Consider the following 21,950-nt stretch of genomic DNA (forward strand, 5'->3'; position numbering starts at 1 on the left):
TTTGTTAAGAGAGAGAAGTGAATGAATGAAGGCGTGAGAGAAGGAGGTGACCCAGTGGTCAGGAGAGCAGCTCAGAGCCGAGAAAGGTCACGGGTTTGATCCCGGTAACAGCTGCGGAGCCAGATAATGAGCCGCTACGTTCTCCTTCATTTTAAGACGCGGCGATTATATGTGAAAATGTAATATGCTAATGAGAAGGGGACTGACTAATTGCCTGAGCGAGCCTGGGAGAAAGTGAAAATGTGTCTAGGATTGCGTGTTCTTGAAGTGACAGCGACTTTGGATGTATATATATGTGTGTGTGTTTTTCAAAGCAAAAGGACCCCCCCCACCCCCCCGCCTGCTTCTCCTGGCATGAAGCGCTGATGTTTGCTACTTAATGCCACCCTCGGCATCACGTGCACGCCGCCCGGTTGATGTGCAGCTGTTGCGAGCCGCCTCATTTGTTTCCTGACATCCATTTACCTTCAGATAAAAGAAGAACAGCGGGGAAATGATGGCCCTCTGAATACGTAATGAATGTGCTGTCAGTCTGAAACAAAAAGTGCGCTGTGTATTCAGACACCCGCGACTATCGGGCCGTTGATTCGAGCTGACAGCCAGGCGTGCATGGTGAGGGTGGTGTGTGGTTCTAAAGATGCACCACCTTTAGAACCACACAGGCCTTTTTCCCCTCATATTTTGACAGTGTGGTGTAAAATGGTGAACAACGGGAAATGTTTTCGATTTGACTGAGAATCTGTGATCCTGCAGCTGCATGTGTACTCCACTAATGTGTTTTCCCCCCCTCTTTCTTTATTGCTTTACCTCGTCCCCTCTAGGTTAGTTTGCCGCAGAAGGAGTCTCGACTCCGGGCCCAATAACAGTAGCGGGGGAAATATCAGGAGTATTCAATTAGAGCGCTCCACAGCTCTCTGCAGCTGACGTGTGGAAATTGTAATTTCCCGGACATGATTGATGGCAGTAATACAAGACGTCGTGTGAGTGCAGACGATGCGAGACTGTTGTGGGAATAACACCCGCCCTCTGGTTATGGAGCTCGGTGCTGACTGGCTGAAACGCCGGGAACAGACTCACCTGTGTGTGTCTGTGTGTGTGTGTGTGTGTGTGTGTGTGTGTGAAAGCATGCCGGGAGCTGTGCAGAGTGGCATGTAATGGACTAAGTTTGATAGGCGAGGGGGGGGGGCTCTGTCCGGTCATTCGGTGTAAAGAGAAGTTGAATTAGCAGAGTAACGACCGGCTCGCCGTCGGCGCTCCACGCCTTCTGTTTTGATGATGGTGATGTTTTCATCAGGCGGTCCCGGCCAGGTATTTAATCATAGCTGTCAGACGAAGGACACTAATCAAGCATCAGAGGTCTACCTGCTCGGTTATAATGAGCTGGAAGGGAGAACTGATCCAGGGTCAGCATAACAGAGCGCTGCATGTGGGCCTGACGTTAACAAATTGGGCTGAGGTGTCGGGGGAAGCAGCTACTTCACACTGGGCTCGATGAGATGAAGGTAAATTGAAAAAAAAGAAAAATCTACTGAATATGAACAGAGTGTAGTTTCAATTAGAGAGGTGCCAGTATCAAATATTCAAAAAATATATATTTAAACTTTAAGGAAAAACTACCTTCACTATGATTCCCTTAAAGTTAGAAATCTAACCCCATCTCCAATGTGAGTGCACTCTGGGTATTTACAGAGACAGTTTACCTGAGGTGCTGCTGAAGGCTCAGGAATAGGACAAGGGAAGGACTCTTCACACACTGCCAGGCTCCGCACCAGCTTGAGCCTGGTGTTGGACTAAGGGGGGTGCAGGTAGGTGGGTAAAGTTAAAACCATGCACACACTCACACAACTGCATCAATATCATCACGCATCACAGTGACAAGCCAAAGTAAAAAGAGAGAAAACAGCCAGCGAGCACAATCAGGTCGTGCAAGCACAAATCATACAGATTTGATATTTCACATTTTCGCTGACAAATCTGGTTCCAGAGCTTTTTCGCCGCTGAGATGAAGATCAGCTGCAGATTCTCTCCGATAACTTGATCAGAACAATCTTAAGTCAAAGAAACGGAGTAAGCGTTTTCACATAAACCTAATCCTCATGTTTTTTCCTGAGGGAACATCAACAGCAATGCAGCAAGCACACAGGATATGTCCGTTTCAAACTATCTGTGTTCTCAGGCACAGCTCAGACTTCACTTCACTTAATGGCATCTCAATATATTGTACTGGAGGAAAGTTTATACATCCGCAGCAATGTGTACGATGACAACTTGCTCGACAGGAAACACAGGTACAACAACTTCCAACTCAATCCAAGCAAACAACGCAATCCAAGTGCACATGAGACGCGTTCGGAGCAGCCTCCCACGACATGCATATCGAGCGTACCGTACCTTAGAGTACTTCACAGGCTGTCCATAGGAAGGAGGGGGGGTGCAGGGAAGAGGTGCACAGGAAAAACAAATCAAACAAACCACAGAAGTTTGGAAAGGGGAGATGAGGATTGAAACTTTTTTTGAAAAAGTGCAGAAGTTTGAATTAAATATGACTGGCCTACATTTTGTGCATTCACGCACTACCAGCTCTGCAAAAGAGCAGAAACATTTCAAGACTGTGACAAAAAAAAAAAAACATCATCCCGAACTGCCTGCGATTTAATGTTTGTTCCTAAAGTGAAACATTTTAGAGGCAGTGATCTGGCAAAAATAAAAGAAAGAAAGAAAATCCTCTTTGCAGCTTGAAATCTCAAGTTGAACGTTCACAATTTCCTGGGAGCGTGAATTAATTTCTGCAGCATATGGTTCTGAAGCGGTTGCACTGTAGGGCCACTTTCTCTCTCTCTCTCTCTAACTCCCTTTCTCTCTCTCTCACACGGAGCTGAAAACAAAAGCCAGACATTCGGCTGCACAGGCGTCAGGTCAGTTCTATGTGCAGATCCCGGCTCCATTTAGCTGTCATGTGAATCAGACCCAGGCGCTGGGGGTGAGATGCAGAGAGCAGAGAGAAACCAGCCGCCCAACAGTGTGTGAGACAGCTCGGTGCCTCAGCGCTTTACGCACTAGTGGCTTTGTGTGTGTGTGTGTGTGTGTGTGTGTACGTACGTATAAACAGAAGGTCGCTCAGTAAGTGCGCACAGAGAGGGGGGGGGACCTGGCAGGAGTCATTTCAGTCTAAATTGTAACAGAGCCAAGTCCTCTGATTCCTGATCCCAACATATATCCACACACACACACACACACTCATGCACACAGAGCTCTGTCCTTCCCACCTGTCCTCTAAAAATCAAAAGGACAACCCCTCCCCTCCCTCATTGAGCTTCAGGGCCAAATAACGCCAATAAAAAAACCCTGAAATGGACCAGTGCTCGCCCATCTCCAGCGCCTGTGACCTGCCGCGCCCCGTTTCTGTAGCAGGTAATGTGGATGTGGAGGTGGTGGTGGTGGTGGGGGGAGAGGACTGGGACCGTGAGTGCACCGCTACACCGGCTAATTGAGTGGCGTGGGGCCGGTGGGGAATGAACAATGCCGGCAGGAGATAAAGGAATGGGGAAAGGGGGGAGAGGGAAAGGGCTGAAGTCAGCAGAAGTAGGGCAGCCACCAGCCACCTGTCCTGCTGCAGAGGACGGAGCTGGAGGCAGATGGTGGCAAAGTCACCCAGTCTTTGTAACCCCCTCCTTTCTCCTCTGTCGGAATGCTATTCTGCATCCCCCTGTTCCTTCTCCTCACTCCCTACCTCCTCCCTTTCTCCCACAATGAGTTGTCCAGGCGTTTAACCGTCGCTGGTACGCAGAGCGGTGGAATTAGAAATTACGATCAGAAAGGTCAGGGGCTTCAGAGCCGTCGGCATATGTTGGCATATCCCATGGACACGGTCTAATCATGCCAGGGTGCGTTTGAGGAGAAGGAGCAGAATGAGTGGTAAGTAGTTAGCCTACATCTGGAGAGGTCACAAGAAACACCACAGGGGGCTCGGACATTAACTACTTCAATTAAAGGGTAGAGTTGAGCTGGTAGTTAAAACCATATATTTTTTGTCTTTAGAATAATGATAAATGGAGGAGAAATCAATCTTAATTCTTATATTGTCCTTTTTCTCCTGCTCCTCCTGAGACATTTTCTCCAACACCATCATGCTCCTCTACCTCCCTCCTCCTTACCAAACTCTCAACTCCTCCCTCCCTCCTGCGCCCCCTCCTCTCTCGACTGAGACTCCCCCATGCTGGTGTCATTCTGTTCCCCGGGCTAGCGCAGACACAGGAAGTCGGTCGATAAGCCAGGATTTGGGCTCCAGATTATCTGCTTGCCTGCCTCCAACCACAAGGCCAGATTGGCCTGAATCCTATTTTAAGGCTGCGGCCAAACAGACAATCCTTTCCCTTTCCTGGATTTTTGTTTCCTTGACCACACTTGAGGAATTGTTTTGCCACTTTTGCCTTTTTTTTTTGCATCCATTCCTCTGTGGCCACAAACCAGTCTGCACAGGCTTTACTTTAAAAAGGCAAATTAACAAGTGAATATTTTCTGTGGTCCCCAAGCACATTTGTTGCAGTGACATAGTGACCTAATTAATTAGCAATTTATCTGAGGGTGATCTCAGCTGTCCAGGATCCCCAGTAGAGTACTGCCTAAATGTCTCCCATGGAGGATACATGAGATTCACACGACCAGATGATTTCTACAACAGCAGCGAGGAGCCTCTCTCTCTCCCTCCCTCTCTCTCTCTCTCTCTCTTTCTTTCTCCCTCTCTCTCTCGCTGACTGACCTTGTGGGGAAGTAAAGTCGTGCAACACATTATTATTTCAGTCTGTGCACACTCTCTACTTTTCAGGAATAATTTTGCCCGCTGAAGCAGCCGGGAGAATCATCTCCAGTGCTGCAGGTGACAGGAGCTCCCGGAGGCGGTTTGTGTTTGACGCTGACTGTTACTGAATCTTCATGGAGACGAGTTTGGAGAAAAAGTGAAATTATTCGGTAAAGTGTCAACTGTCCTCGGCCCGGGGTTCGGTCAGGCTGCTGACGTCTGGAACCCGACACTTGCTTTAACAAAAGTGCCCAATCACTGTGGCCGGTGGGACCAGGACCTGTCTTCAGAGTGAACATGAATCTCAGTGAGTTGCAGGAGACGTCTCTGTTTCTTACCTGAACGTCCCTCGTACTGTTGCTGCCCTGCTCATCGCTGCAGCTCTGGCTCGGGTCTGAAACCTCGGACTTGGTGGCATTGTGGTTTGGAGACGCCGCCGGGTCGGGGGCCTCGGAAACCTTCGTCGCTTCACTGTCGGCGGTATCGGACATTCTCATTGCAAAGTCTTACTGGGAGGTGCTGGCGAGGAGAGAGAACCTGAAAGGAAGGGGTAGGTCTGTAAGGGGCCAAGTTCTTGGAGGAAGAAGTTTGAGACTGCACTTGAATCTGAAAATACTGAGTGATACATTACAAATATGACAAAGACATTGTTTTTTATTGAGAATCATGTCAGAATTCAGAAGTTGCATTATAGTTTATTTTTCACCTGTAAATACAAGCATCACATTGCACATTTTGTGATTTAGATTTATTGTTTCAGAAATACCACAACTTAAAAACAAGCAAATTAATGTTGAAAATTCACAATTAAGAGACACAAGTTAAAAACAAATGTAAAAGCAGATTTCTGTGAGTTCACAATAAAAATAACACAACAGACGTGGAGGCATCATCATCATCTTCATGTTTCTTCTCCTTGAGGCTGTGACAGATGGAAAAGTTCAGAATTATTTACTTTTCTAATAAGAATTTCGTATTAATTGATAACTACGACAATGTGGGCGTACATTTTGACAGTGGGTGTTTCCATGTGGTCGGCATTAAGGTGATAAAAATATTTAAAACATTTATTTACTAACTGATAAAGCATAAAGTAATGAATGAAACTTACTTGCTCTTCATTTGTGTGGCTGTCCACCTCTTGGCTTGAGGAGTGTTAAACATCTGCATGAATCCACCCACTGCCTTATGGGTATTATTTTAAAAGAGAGAATAATACTGCAGGAGTAAAGACAGTGGGTTTGCCTCGAGTAAAGATACGAATTTCCCAGAGAGCAGCCGAGCAAATACGTTTGTGTTGCACATGACAAGTGGCTGAGACTCTGTTGTGTATCCACGTCCCTTAACAGCTGAGACATGGAGCAGGAGTCGCTTTCTTTAAAAAACTGGTTCAACTGATCATTTTAATAACGGCTCAATATGTAAATTCGGATTCAGCCATTAATAGAGAACAAGGCAGTGTCGTCGACCCTGTCTGTAGTCGTCAGTCACTGGTTCCCTTTCACAGCTCTGCAGCTGTTCAGAGACACAATGGACCTGACTGGACAAGACGCAGCAGGACGGTTTGCTCCTATGAGATTTAACAGATTTAAATTACTGTCTTCATTTCCACTCCTACTCACCATTTATTAATTTTGTCCTTAACGTCACTTGGTATTAAACTGGTGTAAAATATGATTTGTTAGGTACGTTATTAAATTGCGTTTTCCCAAAAGAGACCTCTTTCTTTCTTTTTGATTCCTGGAACAAAATGATATTATAGCTAAAATCCTCTGTGTATAAGTCGTAAACTTTAATTCTGCTGAATAAAAGGATAGTTTTCAAAATGAAATAACTTCAAGTTGTAACTGATTGTGTAACATGATTTGCTCTGCACCTGTTGTAGGAATTATCTGTGTAATACTTTGACCTCCCTGTGTTGAAGTCGTGGTGCGAGTTCATCCTGCTGATATGCCCTCATTATACAGTTAGGCCCCATGCAGTGAAACACACACACAGACACACACACACACGAGGAGGGAGGGCAGACATCTGGTACATGAGAGCTATGATTAATAGGTTAATTAGAAACGGGCTCATCAAATTCACTTTGTACATCAAAAACTGGATCCACACACACGACAGCGCCTCCTCGAGTGTGTACGTGACCGGCTGCGTGTGCGTCTCAGCCAATCAGCGGGGCCTCCACCTATTCGCCCGGCAGTGATCAGAGTCGTTTCCCTATCTGATCGCCGAGCCGCAAAGTGGCCGGCTGAGACTCGATTGTTTATCTCCGTCCCGAAAGAGCTGAGACGGCGAGATGGAGGCGCTCTCTTTAAAAAGGTGGCATCCAATTCCTCTGTGTCAGAGCAATTGACTTTGAGTGAGGTCGGCTGCCTGGCAAATGGACCGCTCAGCCAATGCTGCGCGAGGCTCAGAGGTGAGCGGTGGCGAGTGGCGAGTCAGATGTTGAATTTCAATGACCTGTCAGAGGTTTGACAAAAGCAACACCAGCTGCTGCTTTACATTATTTTTACATTCTGAAAGAAAACAGCTTAATACTCCAGAGTGCCGCGCACGCCTCGGAATATTCAGTGTCTGTCGCTGACATTTTGATGAGTGAAGTCTCTTGAGTCACTCGCTTGAAGATTTGCAATATTGGACAGATATTTTCAAGAGCCGGGCTGGTGATGGATAGCTATTTTGTCCCTCACCGAATCACTCATTCTTCCAAACACATTTTATCATGAGACTGGAGTGTTGGAGTACATTTGGCTCCAGACTTTGATGCATTCGAGTTCCACCGTCTCATCTCTCAAGGCTGAGGTAATTGCACTGTGTGCCTGTTTGGAATCCCTGATGTTTTGCCTGCATAAGTAATATGGATCATCATTTGATCCTTACTGTAGCATTAAAGAAACGTCGGAGAATTCAGGGGAAGCAAATTGGTCCCTTATGAGACGGGGAACAGACAGCAGCATATATTTCCTAAACATATATTATATATATATATAATGTGACATTATGGATCATAAGTGATGATCAGAAGAGGCTGCAGGAGGGAAACTTTTAATTTGAGCCACAACCAGTCATGTGTTTTGCAGCATAACTGACAGATCTGAATTAATTCCCACTTTCCTCGACTCCACAGGTTAATAAAGACACCGACTCGTTTCATTTTAACACTGCACCAAACTATTCCATCGGGGTCGAGAGTATGTAAATGTTCAACGTTTACTTTAGTTTGAATTTAAAACATTTCCATGATTCAATTGTGCAAATATTACCTTTGTATATGGTTCATTAATATACTTTATTTATATTTAGGAAGACACCAGTTAGCACAGGGTGATTCAAAAGAGTTCTGAAAAACAAACACTTTTGACTGATGTCATTTTCTCAACTGTAACACTGTTAAATTGGTGTGTGGTTTCCTTAAGCTGAAAAATACCATCTGATACAATGAGGGAACGTCTGAGACAGAATATGACAGTACATCATATTATCTATTGACCAAACATGTATCATAGTTCTTACATCAAAATGAATCCAAATAGAAATTCAATCACAGTTTATGACAATGTGAGATATTCTTATTATGAAATAACGAATATTGTACCGTAACACAGCATTAAAAAGTATTATTAAATATTATGATGCCCAATTTCTATTAAGGTGTCACTCACAGACATGAAACCAAAAGGGAGGTCACACTTTTACCATGTTTTCCACCATTTGAGATTTGACTGGGGATCTGTTAACTTTGCTTTCTATCTACTGTGTCCCCTTCATCTGCAAAAGGTTTAATGACAACAATTAGACGACTACTTCATAAGAGCAGTGGATCGAAATACATAATTTCCCATTAAAATGTGTCCTGGGAGATCCTCACATTCCCTAAACACTCTCATCAAACAGAAACAAACAGTGGACGTACTTGATTCGAAGCCAGTGGTGGTTGTGGCGCAGGAGGATGTAGCTGGTGAAGTCGATGAGGCTGGGCCTATCGTTGCCATCCGAGACTTCTCTGGCCATGTCTGCTTCAGCTGCTCTGAACAGCGACCGGGGCCTCCGACACCCTCATGACCCCTGCTGACCTGTGGATGAAAGAGGCACGGGGTTAGCACTGTGGGGTCACAGAGGTCGCAGGTTTGAAGCGCCCCTGACACAGAGGTCGCACACGAATTGACAGCAGTCGGGATGTCAGCAACTCTGAAATATTTGTGTGAGTCAGAGTAAAAAAACAGTAAAAGTGGGGTGAGTGTGTGTTCCTGGGCCTGTGCGTGCCGATGTGCCATAAATAATGGATGAGCGCCGGGATGGGAGTGCGGCGGAGGCAACAGGAGAAGGCCCCCCTACCAACCTCGTAAAAACCAGGCATTAGGAATTCAGAGAGCAGCGGGGGGAAGATAGCACTTCTCAGCTGAAAATCCGCTGCCATTTGGTGCCACACAAATTTCAGATCGTCTAGTGTGCAATCTCTGCTTCCCTGCAAACTGCTTTATAGCCTCACTACAGGATGACACCGGCTGCGCAGGGCGGACAAATGGAAACACCGACAACAAAGGAGCTGCAGATAAAGAGACATATTGTTGGGAAGAAATGTGAGAATCAGATATTTTCTGTGCACTTCACTTGACAATCTGACGAATGAAAACTACAATTGGTTACCAGCCTGCGCTAGATTGTGAAATTATGCTTGAAGTTGCCAAATGAGGCAGTTAAATATCAGATTAAGGCAGAAAGTAATGATTTTTTTTTTTCAATACATAGTGATCTCAGATTGTTTACTCCATTAATTCATTGATTTCTTTGATCTATAAAACATCAGAAACCCGTGAAAAGACCATTTAAATTCCCTGGAGCCTGAGTTTATGTGAAACCTCTTGTTTTGTGCAACGAGCAGTTTAAACCCAAAAGATAATTAGTTTATGAAAATATGAAACACAGAAGAGCTCAAAATCCTCTCAACTGAGAAGAACCAGTTCTTGTTTGGGGCTTTTTTTTTTTTAAACCAGGGAATAAAAGTTGAAAGGTTCTGAATCATTTTCTGACAAACAACCTATCAATGACTAAGTCAAGCATCAGATCACTTAATACTGTTTATTCTCCTCCATCAAACCCGGGTCCAGGCTTCTCACTGTCTCCCTACTTCTGTCCCCCCCTCTCAGTCAGCAGGCGAGGTGCCACGCTGACTCTGGCACCCGACGGTGCCAAGGCTTGGCTGCTGCTCCCAACATGGTCTTGGTGCGACCACCCCCCCCACCGCCCCCCCCCCCAACCTCCTGGTGCCAGGCAAAAAAGGTCAAGTGGAATCCCTGCTCACTTCATAATCTCCTTTCTCATGACACCGCCAGTCGCAGCCGGAGCTGACTGCAGACTGAGATGATGATGATGGGTGGGAGAGACGTGCCGAGGAACAGTCGCCATTTGGTGCAATGCTTTTGTTTCGGCTGCCTCACAGAACCCAGAGTGTTAACGCTTAACGAGACAGATAAACAGAGATTACAAAATCTGATTGGCATCTTAGCGAATCTGTGAGGAACATTTCTCCTTGGCTTCGGCAAACGGTCGAGTGAAGCCCCAGGCTGGATCCATTCATCAAGATTACATCTGGAGAGTGCGAAAACCAGTAAATGCAGTTTGTGGCCAGGTAATCTGACAATGTATGTTTCTCATCTTAAGACAGAATCACCTCTCCCCTCAGAATCTCTTCCCTCTTGTTATAAGATGCTCTTATCGTCAGCACTTCGCTCTTTTCTCACCTCTTATCTCGTTTTAAATGCAGCCTGAGCTTTTTACGTCTTTGTTCATGTGTGACAGGACTATCATCTCTGTGCGGCGGCTCTAGGTGTTTGCCCTCCTTGCTCCTGGTTGAAGGCACAAGTGTTGCCGTTTCCTGCCGTTGCACTAAGGAGTGCAAGCTAAATGTCTTTAAAGGAAAAATGTGTGTAATTTAGTGCCGCTCCTGCAGCTATCACACAGACACACACACACACACACGAGCAGAGAGTAAAAGTTGCTCTGACAGCAGTGCGGCTGAGTCTGGCCGTGGGCGCTCCAGGTTTTATGACCAGAGCTGCTGAGCGGACAGTGCAGCCGCGGCTTAGCTGGCTGGCTTCAGGACTTCACACTGAGCCTGTCTGTGTGTGTAGCATAGTGTAGACTGTCCAATGAATGCTAATGGTGCAAACAATGCCTGCCTACCCCCCCCCCCCCAATTTATTTTTGACAGACTGGGACACAGAGAGACATCACCCCCTGATTGATGCTCAACAGCCTCTCACACAGCCTCCATCCACACAGGCGTAGCAGTGAACTCATAGTTACGCTCCGTCTGCCTGTGCGTATTGTGCTGTAGCTGACAGGGAGTGGTTCATTGGTATTACAGTCGCCGCAGAGCGCAGCCACCTTAAAGAGGCTCCCTCAGGCATCGTTCAGTGACACACCGCCTCCTCACACCGCCTTTATCGCCTTGCTCGATGGCACAGCAGCAGAAACACACACACACCCGTACACATGCACATCATACCTCAGAATTAACACACAATAATAAATAAAATGTATATACGAATTTATTAAAATTACACATATGCTAACAAAGATGAAAAATGCAGTGATTGCAATCAATAAGCAAAATAAAGCACCCAATAAAAATCGGAATACTCTAAAAAATCATTAAGGTTGTTGCAGCAGCCCTTCAGGCACACATACAAGTGTCTGCACATTAATTCTTGGTGGAAACAAATTCTTATAAAACCCACAGCGGGACGAGTCTTTATGGTGGTCGACGACTGAGCAGAGCTAATCATACACCGGGCTCTTAGAGGACCGCTCTCACAGACAATTATGTTTGATGGCAAGCTAATGAGAAATTTCTCAGTCATTGCGAAGCGCACAGGAGCCTGCCGCTGATGGCACACAAACACAAACACACACACACTTTTATTCCTCTTCATACAAGCACAAACACACACCTGCCTCTCTCTCATCCTCGCTGAAGCTGACCTTTCCCTCCCACACCTCTGCTCTGTTGTGTTCCGCTCGGCGCCGCGTGGATCAGGGCTCTTGTCTTGGTTATAACCAGATCCACTGGAGGTGAAGGACCCTCAATCCCTCCCTCTATCTGCTGCTCTATCCCCGGCTGTGCTCCTGACAGAACGAGGAGATGAGTCAAACGCGGGGTGGAGAGGAACAAGCCGTCACCTTCACAAGCTCCTGAGTGATCACAAAGAAAATCCACCCAGGATTTCCAAGCGCCTGAGCAAAGAGAGAAAAAAATATGATAAAAAAAAAGGGAAAGCAGTGGAGGAATCTTTCTTCATGCAGGCGCAGCTCGGGTGTTGGGAAATAATTCAGGCTTTATTGCAGCCGATGAGCTTTCGCAAGTGTCACATAAAAAAAGGACAATGGCAGGAGCGGCGCCAAACATCTGGGATATTGTCTGCCGAGATGTTGAATACTAAACAGAGCTCTGCTCGCTACCAAGAGACAAAAGCACTGACACAAACACAAAAGGTACTGCCATGTCTGTGGGTTACAGCTTTGTGTCACCGGCTTGCCAATTACCAGGCATTCTTAGTTTCTACAAACACAGAGAAGGCTGCCAAACATTTTATGGCAACGAAATTGATTTCTGACTTGCACACGCAGCCAGAAAGAGACAGATTTAGGGTAAGCCAGCCTCAGCAGAGGGCAGGACGTGCACCCTGGCAAATAAAATCAAGCATCAAATAAACTGTTAAATAGCTTTCTAATACTGGTTCACATTTGTGGTCCTGCAATAAAATTGATTTCTGAGTTTTGCTAAACTGAGTTTCTAATCTCCCATTTTCTAGCCGTTTCTGCTAATTGCAAAGCAAGAGAAGCACTGACAGGGGAGCTATATAATTGCACCAGGAAAACGATTAGTGCAAAGCCTATGAAATGATATCACTTTCATACACTGCTCGCCTCAATTTCAGGGCGACTGAGGCGGTGTCAGTTTAAGGAACCGCCTGTAATAGCTCAGATGGAATTAACAGAAAAAACATAAACAGGCACAAATGAGCCTCTAATTGCGCTGCTCTCTGCCTCCAGGTCACATAAGGCAGTGAGAGTGTGGTGTGGCGCAGCAGAAGCGCACCAGCCAGCATTAATAAATTAAATTCACGGCAGAGCATGTAGGTAATCCATTACCTATCCCATAGGACAGCTTCCAGGGGAATATCAATCTAGGCAATTAGAGGAGAAACAATAAACACAGAAAACTAACATGCAAGTCTAGCAGCTTTAATCTACGGAGCCTTTTGAGAGAGGAATATCTCAAAAAGTCCGCCAGAGTCATTAAAAGTCAATTTGCACACAACACCTGCAGAATAAACAGAGAGAGCCGGGGAGACGGAGGATGAGCTTGGCTGGAGAACAATGCGGAGCAGAGCCTCTTATTGGCTGATCTGGGGTAATTATCCTCCTAATGAAAAGCAGAAGCAGCTCTGGCAAACTGGAGGGGAGATTTTGAAAAAAAGAAAAGAAGCTCTGGCTCGGCTCCGTGAGTAGCACGGCACTGACAGCACACCACATCTCACGCTGGGCTTAGTTTAACAAGGCAAAGAAAAAGACGGCACACTTGCTTACTGACTTGCTACCATGCGAGGATAAAAAGAAACAGAAAGCTGCTGCAGCTTCTCGTGTCACTTCTGAAGCAGCCGTGAACAGAACATGTGTTCACTTTGTGTGGCGACAAACAGCAGAAACAACAGCTTTAAAGACAGAGACAATGTTCAAAAACACAAAGTAGAAACATTAATTGGAAGTCAATAACCAGAAAAAGGCAAGTGAGGTCCATGCCCACTCTCTAGCAAAGTGGCTGGAAAGTGTGGGACCTACCTGCCCGGCAGCTCTGCCCTCCATCCCTTCTGCTACTCGACCGTTTAGTTTCCATTGTACAGGAGGCGCAATTGGCTGGAGAGGAGGCTGGAGTCGCCTCCCAGCTCGCTCCTCGGCAGCTGCCTGCTGCCTCTTGTACGCTCGCTCAACTGAGTGAGTGTGTAAGATGGGGAGAGGGGAGTGTAAAGGGAGAGGGGGAGTGGGTGTCACAGAGTGAGGAAGAGAGAGAGAGAGAGAGAGAGAGAGCGAGAGAGTGCTGCGCGAGCACAAGTCTACCTGCCACAAGCCATCAAGCCAGCCAGCCTTGGAGACAGCGCCAAATCAACAGCTGGCCCCTGTGTGATGTCAGAGCCTGAACAGCCAGTCACGGCAGCCGAGGCCGGCCGGCGCAACCGAGCGCTGACTGAACTAAAGTCCCCGGCTAAATGGGGCTCTTCATTAGCTACTCTGCTTTAGGATGGAGGCGGGGTGAGGAGGAGGAGGAGGAAAGGGCAGCCAGCGACATGGGATGGATAGAAGGAGAGACTGGGAGGAAGAGGAGGGCGGGTGGGCGATAGAGCGGTGGGAGAGAAAAGGCAAAAGAAAAGCTCAGAGGAAGCGAAGGAGAAAGAGAGGTGACCAGCAGCGAGGTGGAGAGGACAGGGGGACAGGAGCGACATGTCCGCAGCCAGCTAGGTGCTCAAAGACCAGGTGGAGAGACGATGGGGAAGCGCTGGCCGCTGAGAGGCCGAGCTGTTCACTGGGCTACCTTCCCATTAAAGCTGGCACCCTGCTTCTCACACAAGGCTACAGATAATCCAAGTGACTTAGAGAGAGAAACACCACCTGAAATATGCCCAGCACCGAAACACAAGAGTGAAATACGGCGATGAACATCTCAAATAAGCTTATACACGGATTAAGACGAAAACATAGACGAGGAGCAGCTGCTTTTTTATGATAAAACCACGCCCCTGATTCTCCTCCAGATCATCCACACCTACCTTTAACGACTTTAGAGGATTTAACAGGGAAACAATAAGCGATTATCACCTCCTCTTGTCCTCGATTGGCCTGTTAATTTCATTAAAGATCGAGTGCTCTGTGGAGGAGAGAGACTGGATAAGAGTGATAATTGGGCTCTAAAAATAATCTACTTCATGAAGCTTTCACCGCTAAGTGACTGACAGGCTGTCAAAGACACAGGAAGTCACACACAGAAGTCTAGACTGCCGTAATGTGATTGTTTTTGTCCTTTTCAGTCACTCAGACTTCAACAGCAAACACAGTGGGCGGAAAAGTTCCTGCTGTCACTAAGCAACCAACACCGGGCTGCGACAACCGATCCGATCCGGCCTCATAATTGTACCATTCGTTATGCCAGGTCTCTGAAGAATTTATTATTGTGCTTCCTTAATCCCACGAAAAGGTCACCGATTGAACAAACAATTTATGGATAGGCGGATGAATTATTTAAGCGGCCCTGACCAAATATTATGGGAAAGAGAGATTTTCACCCCCCTGGAAGGCGATGAATTATTTAGTCATCGGGCCACATCGCTGGTGAAAGCTATTACACAGGATCCTCAGCCTCCATATCTGATAATGTCATCAGCTTCAAATATACGGCCCCAACCTGTGTAATGAATGTCAACAGAGCCGCGGCTGCAGTGGCCCGAGCGGCAGCAGGTGAAACAGTTCCGGCAAACAATTATTGGCATTTTATTTAAAGCCTTGGAGGAGACGTGCGGCGACCACAGGAGAGCCTCCGAGACGTGATCCGACCACTTCACCTCACCGCGCAGGAGAAGCAGCTGCTGAAACCCATCACTCTCCCATTAGGGAACTTCCAAATGACTGCAGCTCTCACAAATATCAATTATGGTCACGGTGCTGCAATGAGGGCATGTTACAGTGAACACACACACACACACCTAATAAAGACTAGGATGCCGGACAGCATCGTAGAGACGAACGCCATCGTCTCCCCTCAGCAGCCGCACACGAGGACTGAACCAGCAGCCACTCTCCACCCACCAGGCTCCACCGGTGCCTTGCTGGAAGACAATACCACTGTGGCAGCTTGGTCTCCGTAGTAAGTTTACACTTCCAATCTCGGTCCGAGTGTGTGAGGCGAACGCTGTCAGTGCATGGGAATGACGGTGGATGGGGGTTTCAGGTTAACAAGGAAACCAAAGTGAGCTGTTAGATGAATGATCTCTGGGCTGTCACCGGCGTAAATGCGTTTATAACCTCTGACAGCAATCGTGTGGTATTGAAATAGTGCACGTGTCAATGTTTAAAACAAATATTCAGTCAAAAAAGGGTCATACAAATCAAATGATCAACAAAGACAGATTGCATCACATTCATTTCAAGTCAATTTTACAATTAATTTCCCTGCTATTGATCTTTAAATAATAGATTTGCCCTTATTTGGTCAATTCTTCTGCTTGGGTCCCCTTGAATAATACATGTGTTTGACTTTGGTGTGAGACGTGTTCTTCCACGAGTCCATGGAAAAAAGAACCAGTTATATTACCAGTCACAGAGGAAGAAGATGTGCAGACAGCCAGTCGATGTTTGCTTTGCTTAATCCTGCTGAACGATTTAAATAAATTGTCTTCCATAGTTTTCGCTCGTCCACACCAGACCCCATTGCAAATTTGGCTATTTTAAACGTTTTCTCAAGATCGACAACCCCCGGATCACATGCAACATGTCAATCTGAAAGTTCATAGTACAAACTAAAATTCGGCTGATAACAAACTTAGCCAAACAGCGCATTAATCCCATGACAGCTATATTTATCGCGCTGGCTCCCAGTCCACCTCAGGACACGCTACTCGTTGCCGCATATCGCTGGAGAGGAGCGGGCCTGGAAGTTACTGAATCCCGCTGTGTCTTTAGCCGATTTATGGGTTTCACAGACATGCAGCAGAGATCGAAGATGGCCGCTTACAATGTGGACACGGTGTCTACTTTATTTCTGCCCAGGACAGAGCCATCGCAGCGGGCTGCGATAGCGCAGGATCGGGGCTAGGCTAGCCCGTATCCAGCGGCAGCGTAGCCGCCTGCTAACGCGAGAAAAACGGCCCCGACACCGGCGCCCTGAGCTGTCACGGGTGTTTACCGCTAACGATCCCGTACAGACGCTGTTAACCCCCGGACCGATGAGTGTTGGACGGGGTGTACGATGCTGTCTTACCGCTTTGGTTTGACAATCGCTGCACGGTGGTTGTCTCTACCGGGGGGTGAAGGAGCGAAGCAGCGGCGCTGGCGTCCTGCGGGCTGGGGCGAGTGCGTCACCTCCTTCACTGTCGACGCGGAGGAGGGTGTTGGAAATGTGTCACGTCGTGTCGCTGCCGGGTCGTCTCCTACTCGAACGCAGTTGCTCTGACAGTTCCGCCACGCAACGCACCGCACATCCCCGTTCAAAAATCACGCAAACACTTGATTCCTTTTAACGGGAAGTGAGTACAAATCAAACCGCAGAGTGTGCGGAAGTTGCAGACACCGTTTTGCCGCGACTGCCCGGTGATACAAACCGAGTGTACCTCGAGTTTGCCGCGAAACTTTTCAGTGTGGTGTTTACACTCTGCAGGCTAACCGGGGTAGGCTAACCTCACTGACCAAACTCTATATCATATATATATATATATATGTTTGTACTTATGAGCTAACACAGCAGTTTAAAAGATTTGTTATGTGACATGTGACTCGTCAGGGAATCACACTGACTCGTATCTGCACAGCTCGACCCTGTGGTGTCACGTGTAAACATGCATTAGCATACGCAGCTAGCCTTCTAGGGTTTTTAATGGGGCTGTCAGGTAGCTAGGTAGCTGCTAGCTAGCAAAGAGCAGAAAAGCGTTTCCGGATTTAATATTAAAAATGGTAGAGACAGTTTAAAGGGTCTGAAAAGCTGAGGTCATCATTTTGAACACGACTGGGGTTTTTATTAATATTTGCAGGTCTATTTACTTCCTAGTTTGGGGTTGCTAGCTCTAGCTAAATGCTACTTTAGTTTGTTTACAATAGTATCCCTGTGTGTAACAGTGAAAAAGCTTCTTGTAACATCTCCTACAGGTTATATTGGAAATGCTGATGAATGCTTTAGAAGTGAATACTTATCCATTCATGTAGGATGAGTAAATTACAGTTTCAATATATAAACCAAGATAACTTAATATTAATTGAGTGCACATCTGTAATTAGCTCAAACACAAATACTTCACTGTTACATGATAGTAAACATAACCATTAAGGGCTAGGCAATATGTCTATTCTAATATAATCTTTTTCCAGAGCAATACAACACACAAGCATTATCGAAATAATGCTTGTGCACAGTTTGGATGTTTAGCATGTGATTTATCGTCCTAAAATTTATAACATCTTTTGCTCAAAACCAAAACCTTCAAACACAAGCACACATTTTTATACTCAATAAAATCAATAATATGACATTTATCGTGACAATTATTGACATCAACAAAAATTACATTTTTATCTTGATATCATTTTTGGTAATATCGCTTTTTCTGGACCACACTAGGATTACTGTAAGCGTGCACTTCCTGACAGTGAGGATTCTGTGGGGTTGTTAGTTAACCGGGGGGGGGGGGGGGGGGGGGGGGGGGCAACACGAAGCAGGTGTTGCTGCTGTGACTGGAGGCGGCTGAGACAGGCAACTTTTACCATCTCATTTACTATTCTGACTTTCCTTGTCCACTTTGCTGCATCACCCAGCTTATAATAATGGGTACTCCTGTCAGTGCAAGTAGGCAGCAGAGCAGTGCTACGCACCATTATAATAAAACATGTTGAAAACCAGTATGGTAAAGAAATGTGCTCTTATATGTCAAATAGATGCTGTGGTTTATATTCACGGGTAACAGTTGAACGTAAAGGTTCTCCTTTTTTTTACAGCTTATAATCTGAGCCCAATGAATGAGCAAGAAGCTGATGAGGACTTACTAGTGGAAATGGATGATAATGGCCCAAAGACCTCTCACTGTGACACAAGATGGTCACAGCAACTGTCAGGCCTTCCTCACAAGCTCCTGCAGCGCCTCATGGCATTCCAAAGAGAGGGCGTGGAGTTTGCCTTGTCGAGGAAATGGACGGTAAGCAGCACGGCCGCTCAGTCGCTGACATCACAGCCTCGTTGTTTGTTCATCACAGTGTTTTTGCAGTTTATAATGTTAAGTTCTGTGTTAAGTTACATCTGACACTCAAAGATTGAAAATAAAGGTCAACTTGCATCTTTTTTGCAAAGTCAATGATGGCAAAGAGAAGACAAAGACTTGCAGATAAGTAGATGTGTTGCTCTTATTTGAGTGGCTCCATTTGAGTGGAGTGAATCCCCCGCCTCTGGGTTTGCAACCTTACACTTCACCTCTGCAGAGTGTAAATATAGATTTATCTCTGTGAAGATGCTTTTAACTCAGGCCTATTGTCGTAACATAGAAGAACATGAGCTTGAATCTTTACTCCACATTCTTTCCATTTTACTTTACATTGAAACATTTTATTAGGCTTCAGAAAAACTCATAATGCAGCTTTATGGGAAACACTCAAAGTAAAAATAACTTTATTCATAAAACAATCCTGCAAGGCCACCTTCACCATCTACATAAAACACACTCGCTTTGCATTGCTTTACTAAACGACACTGAAGAGACAGGAACCTCTTTAGTTCTGTTGGTCACTGATGGGTTAAGATGATGGAGATGTTCAGCTTGTGTCCACACTTACAGAAATTCATCTGCGCATCCCTCTCAAATCCGTAGCGTAACCCATTCTCCTCTCTATTGCTGCCTCAGTGGGTGATTTAGTCTAATAGAAAGGCATTTTTATGTAGATAATTTGCCTAATGGAGCTTTAAAGTAGGCAGCCCTACCCACCTCCATAGCGCAGTGGGGAAAATGTGATTTCCAGCCATGCTAAATGGCTCAAGAGGAAAGTAAAAAGTCCTGAGAGTGTGTGAATATATTCTAAATCCAGAAGGTCAGATAGAGTCCGATTTATATCTTCGAAAACAATTACCAGGCCAGTAGGAAGTTTGTGCATTGCCCTTAGATCTGCAAGTGTTTGGCTGTGGTGAGCATAAGCTGCAGGAATGCAGGGCCGGGACTAAACCCTTTCCTCCTCCTCGTCCAGTCGATTCTCGTCCAGGGTTCTCGGTAAGGTCAGCACAGGGGGAGCCAATCTGAGCACCGCCGCTGTGATGCAGAGCGGCCATATTGATTCAGGAACACTGGGAGGCACTGCTTTGTTGCACGGGTGGGTCAGGAGTCAATTGTCTCTAGCTGCACCGAGGTGACAGCCACCTCAGTCAATTGGCTTCAGTTTGACAGTAAGAGCAGTGGCCGGCGTCGCTTCTCTCTGGAGAACCGGCAGAAGTGGCCTTAGCACAAGGTATTATAAGTGGAGCCAGATCTAGAAGGAGAATGAACACTGTTCGAGATGTCCAGCTTATTGAATTACAATTATACACACATGTAAGAAAACATCTTCATTCTGCATGTCTGTGACTCCATCGTCCATTTTTACCAGTAGATTAATGTAAATATGCAGAATCAAATACCTCTGATCAGTTCAACAGGGACTTAAATACAGATTCTACATTTCTGTATCTTACTTCTCTACTTGGCCTGTTTTTCTCTCACTTGCATGTGCTAATAGAAGCTCTACCTTTACAAACAGGTCAGGCTGGATGAGGAGGTCCTGACTCAAACTAAAGCTCTCGCCCCAGAGGGTCTTCATAGATTTTAGCCACTTTAAGTCAAAAGTTCTCTTCCTTTAAAATAGGAGAAGAAAAAGCTGCTTCTCACACTTTCATTTCACAAAATAATAAGTGTGGCAGGTTTACTGCTGGGAATTGATGGCAATTGTTTGAAACAATGGGTCCTTGGTCTCAGAAAAAAAAGGTGGGCAGCTCATTATTACCAGCTGACCGATGGCCAATTTTGCCGCCAGATTTTATCTATAAATATAATAAAATGAATGTTTGCTTCATGAGCTTTAAAAAATGACTTGACGTGACTTGATGAGTGTTTTTAATCTGCATTTAAAAGCTGGCTGCAAGATATTATTATAAAAGCAGTGTCATGTATTGGTAATCCACAAAAAAGACACGTGCATGTGAATTTACAGAATCTTTAGGCGAGAGACGAGCTTTAAAAGCTTAAAAACATGAAGCCAATTAAGGAAACCATCTAAACCACATTCTGGGTGCTACACTTTCTACAAGCAGTAATGGGATATAATACAGCTGCTATGTTTTTATTCAAATGTAGCTCACATTTTAGACGATTCTTGTGAAAATGGTGGCGAAAAAAAAATGAATTAATGCAAACCACAACCCCTGATCCACATCTCCCCCCCGTGCACTCAGAGACAGACAGACAGCAAGGATGACTTTAGCTTAAAGTGATTGTTATTGACAGTAATCTTGATCTGATGCTCCCTGCTGTTCTTTATTTGTTCCTTCAGCAGCCTTGGAAAGAACATCAAACCAAAGCAGAAGCCGATTTATTTTACTGATACTCAACAGACTCATTGCAAAGGCAATAACCTGAATAGACCTGAGTGCAGTGCAGTTTCACACATGTTGGATTTTGAGGAAGGAGTATAACAATTCTGGGAAATGTAGGATGACTACCTGAGGTGGAACTGGATGAGGCAGGCTGTCAGACAAAGAAATAAATGTCAGAGCGCTTCATTATAGAATAACTCCTGAAATCCACAGAACGTCACGGATTGATGTTAGAGATCTAACGGTGTAGGAGGATCCGTGGGTGCATTTCCTCCTTTAAATCTCACCGTCATTGTGCTTTTTCACAACCGGAGACATCAAGCGTACCGAAGCAAAACATCAAATGTTGTTGCAATACTCACGGAGTCCGCCGCATCCGTCTGTGTAGGAGGGTGAGTGAGTTTTATGGAGTTAGACGAGGGATAATGTGGGACAGTTGTGTCACGGTATGATAATAAAAACCCATGAGATGTGATTGATAGTGTTGTTTGGAAAGTTGGGCAGAAGTTTGCATTGGATTTCTGAAAAGCAGTAGAGGGATATAATAAAATACACTTACTTTGTAAAGCACATTTCTATCTATTTATTTGTACTTTTACATTAAATGTTGAGTACTTCCTTCACCACTGTTTGGATATACCCAGGGTACATTTGTAAAATGCAGTACTCTGAGGGGGGACTATAAGTCCATCAATTAAGTGCTGTTGTAAACTTCGATTAAGATGTCGACTGCAGCTGGAAGCAGTGCATGTTCAGCCTGTTTTCACTCATCCAGAATATTTT

At 45.6% G+C, this 21,950-nt stretch overlaps 2 protein-coding genes across 2 annotated transcripts in view; one reads left to right on the top strand and one right to left on the bottom strand.

The window, feature by feature from the left end:
• LOC128430841 (R3H domain-containing protein 1-like) overlaps positions 1-17,135 on the bottom strand; it is a 37,549-nt gene extending 20,414 nt beyond the window's left edge. The window contains 5 exon segments of the mRNA XM_053416925.1: positions 1,701-1,790; positions 2,392-2,409; positions 5,137-5,335; positions 8,715-8,874; positions 16,833-17,135. Coding sequence (XP_053272900.1) covers positions 1,701-1,790; positions 2,392-2,409; positions 5,137-5,295 — 267 coding nt within the window. The 5' untranslated portion in view covers positions 5,296-5,335; positions 8,715-8,874; positions 16,833-17,135.
• The window catches only part of zranb3 (zinc finger, RAN-binding domain containing 3), a 63,391-nt gene continuing 58,418 nt past the window's right edge, over positions 16,978-21,950 (top strand). The window contains exons 1-2 of the mRNA XM_053416926.1: positions 16,978-17,238; positions 18,557-18,746. Coding sequence (XP_053272901.1) covers positions 18,574-18,746 — 173 coding nt within the window. The 5' untranslated portion in view covers positions 16,978-17,238; positions 18,557-18,573. The remainder of the gene's footprint in view (positions 17,239-18,556; positions 18,747-21,950) is intronic.

The sequence above is a fragment of the Pleuronectes platessa genome, chromosome 24 (genome assembly GCF_947347685.1).
Source record: "Pleuronectes platessa chromosome 24, fPlePla1.1, whole genome shotgun sequence".
Taxonomy (NCBI): domain Eukaryota; kingdom Metazoa; phylum Chordata; class Actinopteri; order Pleuronectiformes; family Pleuronectidae; genus Pleuronectes; species Pleuronectes platessa.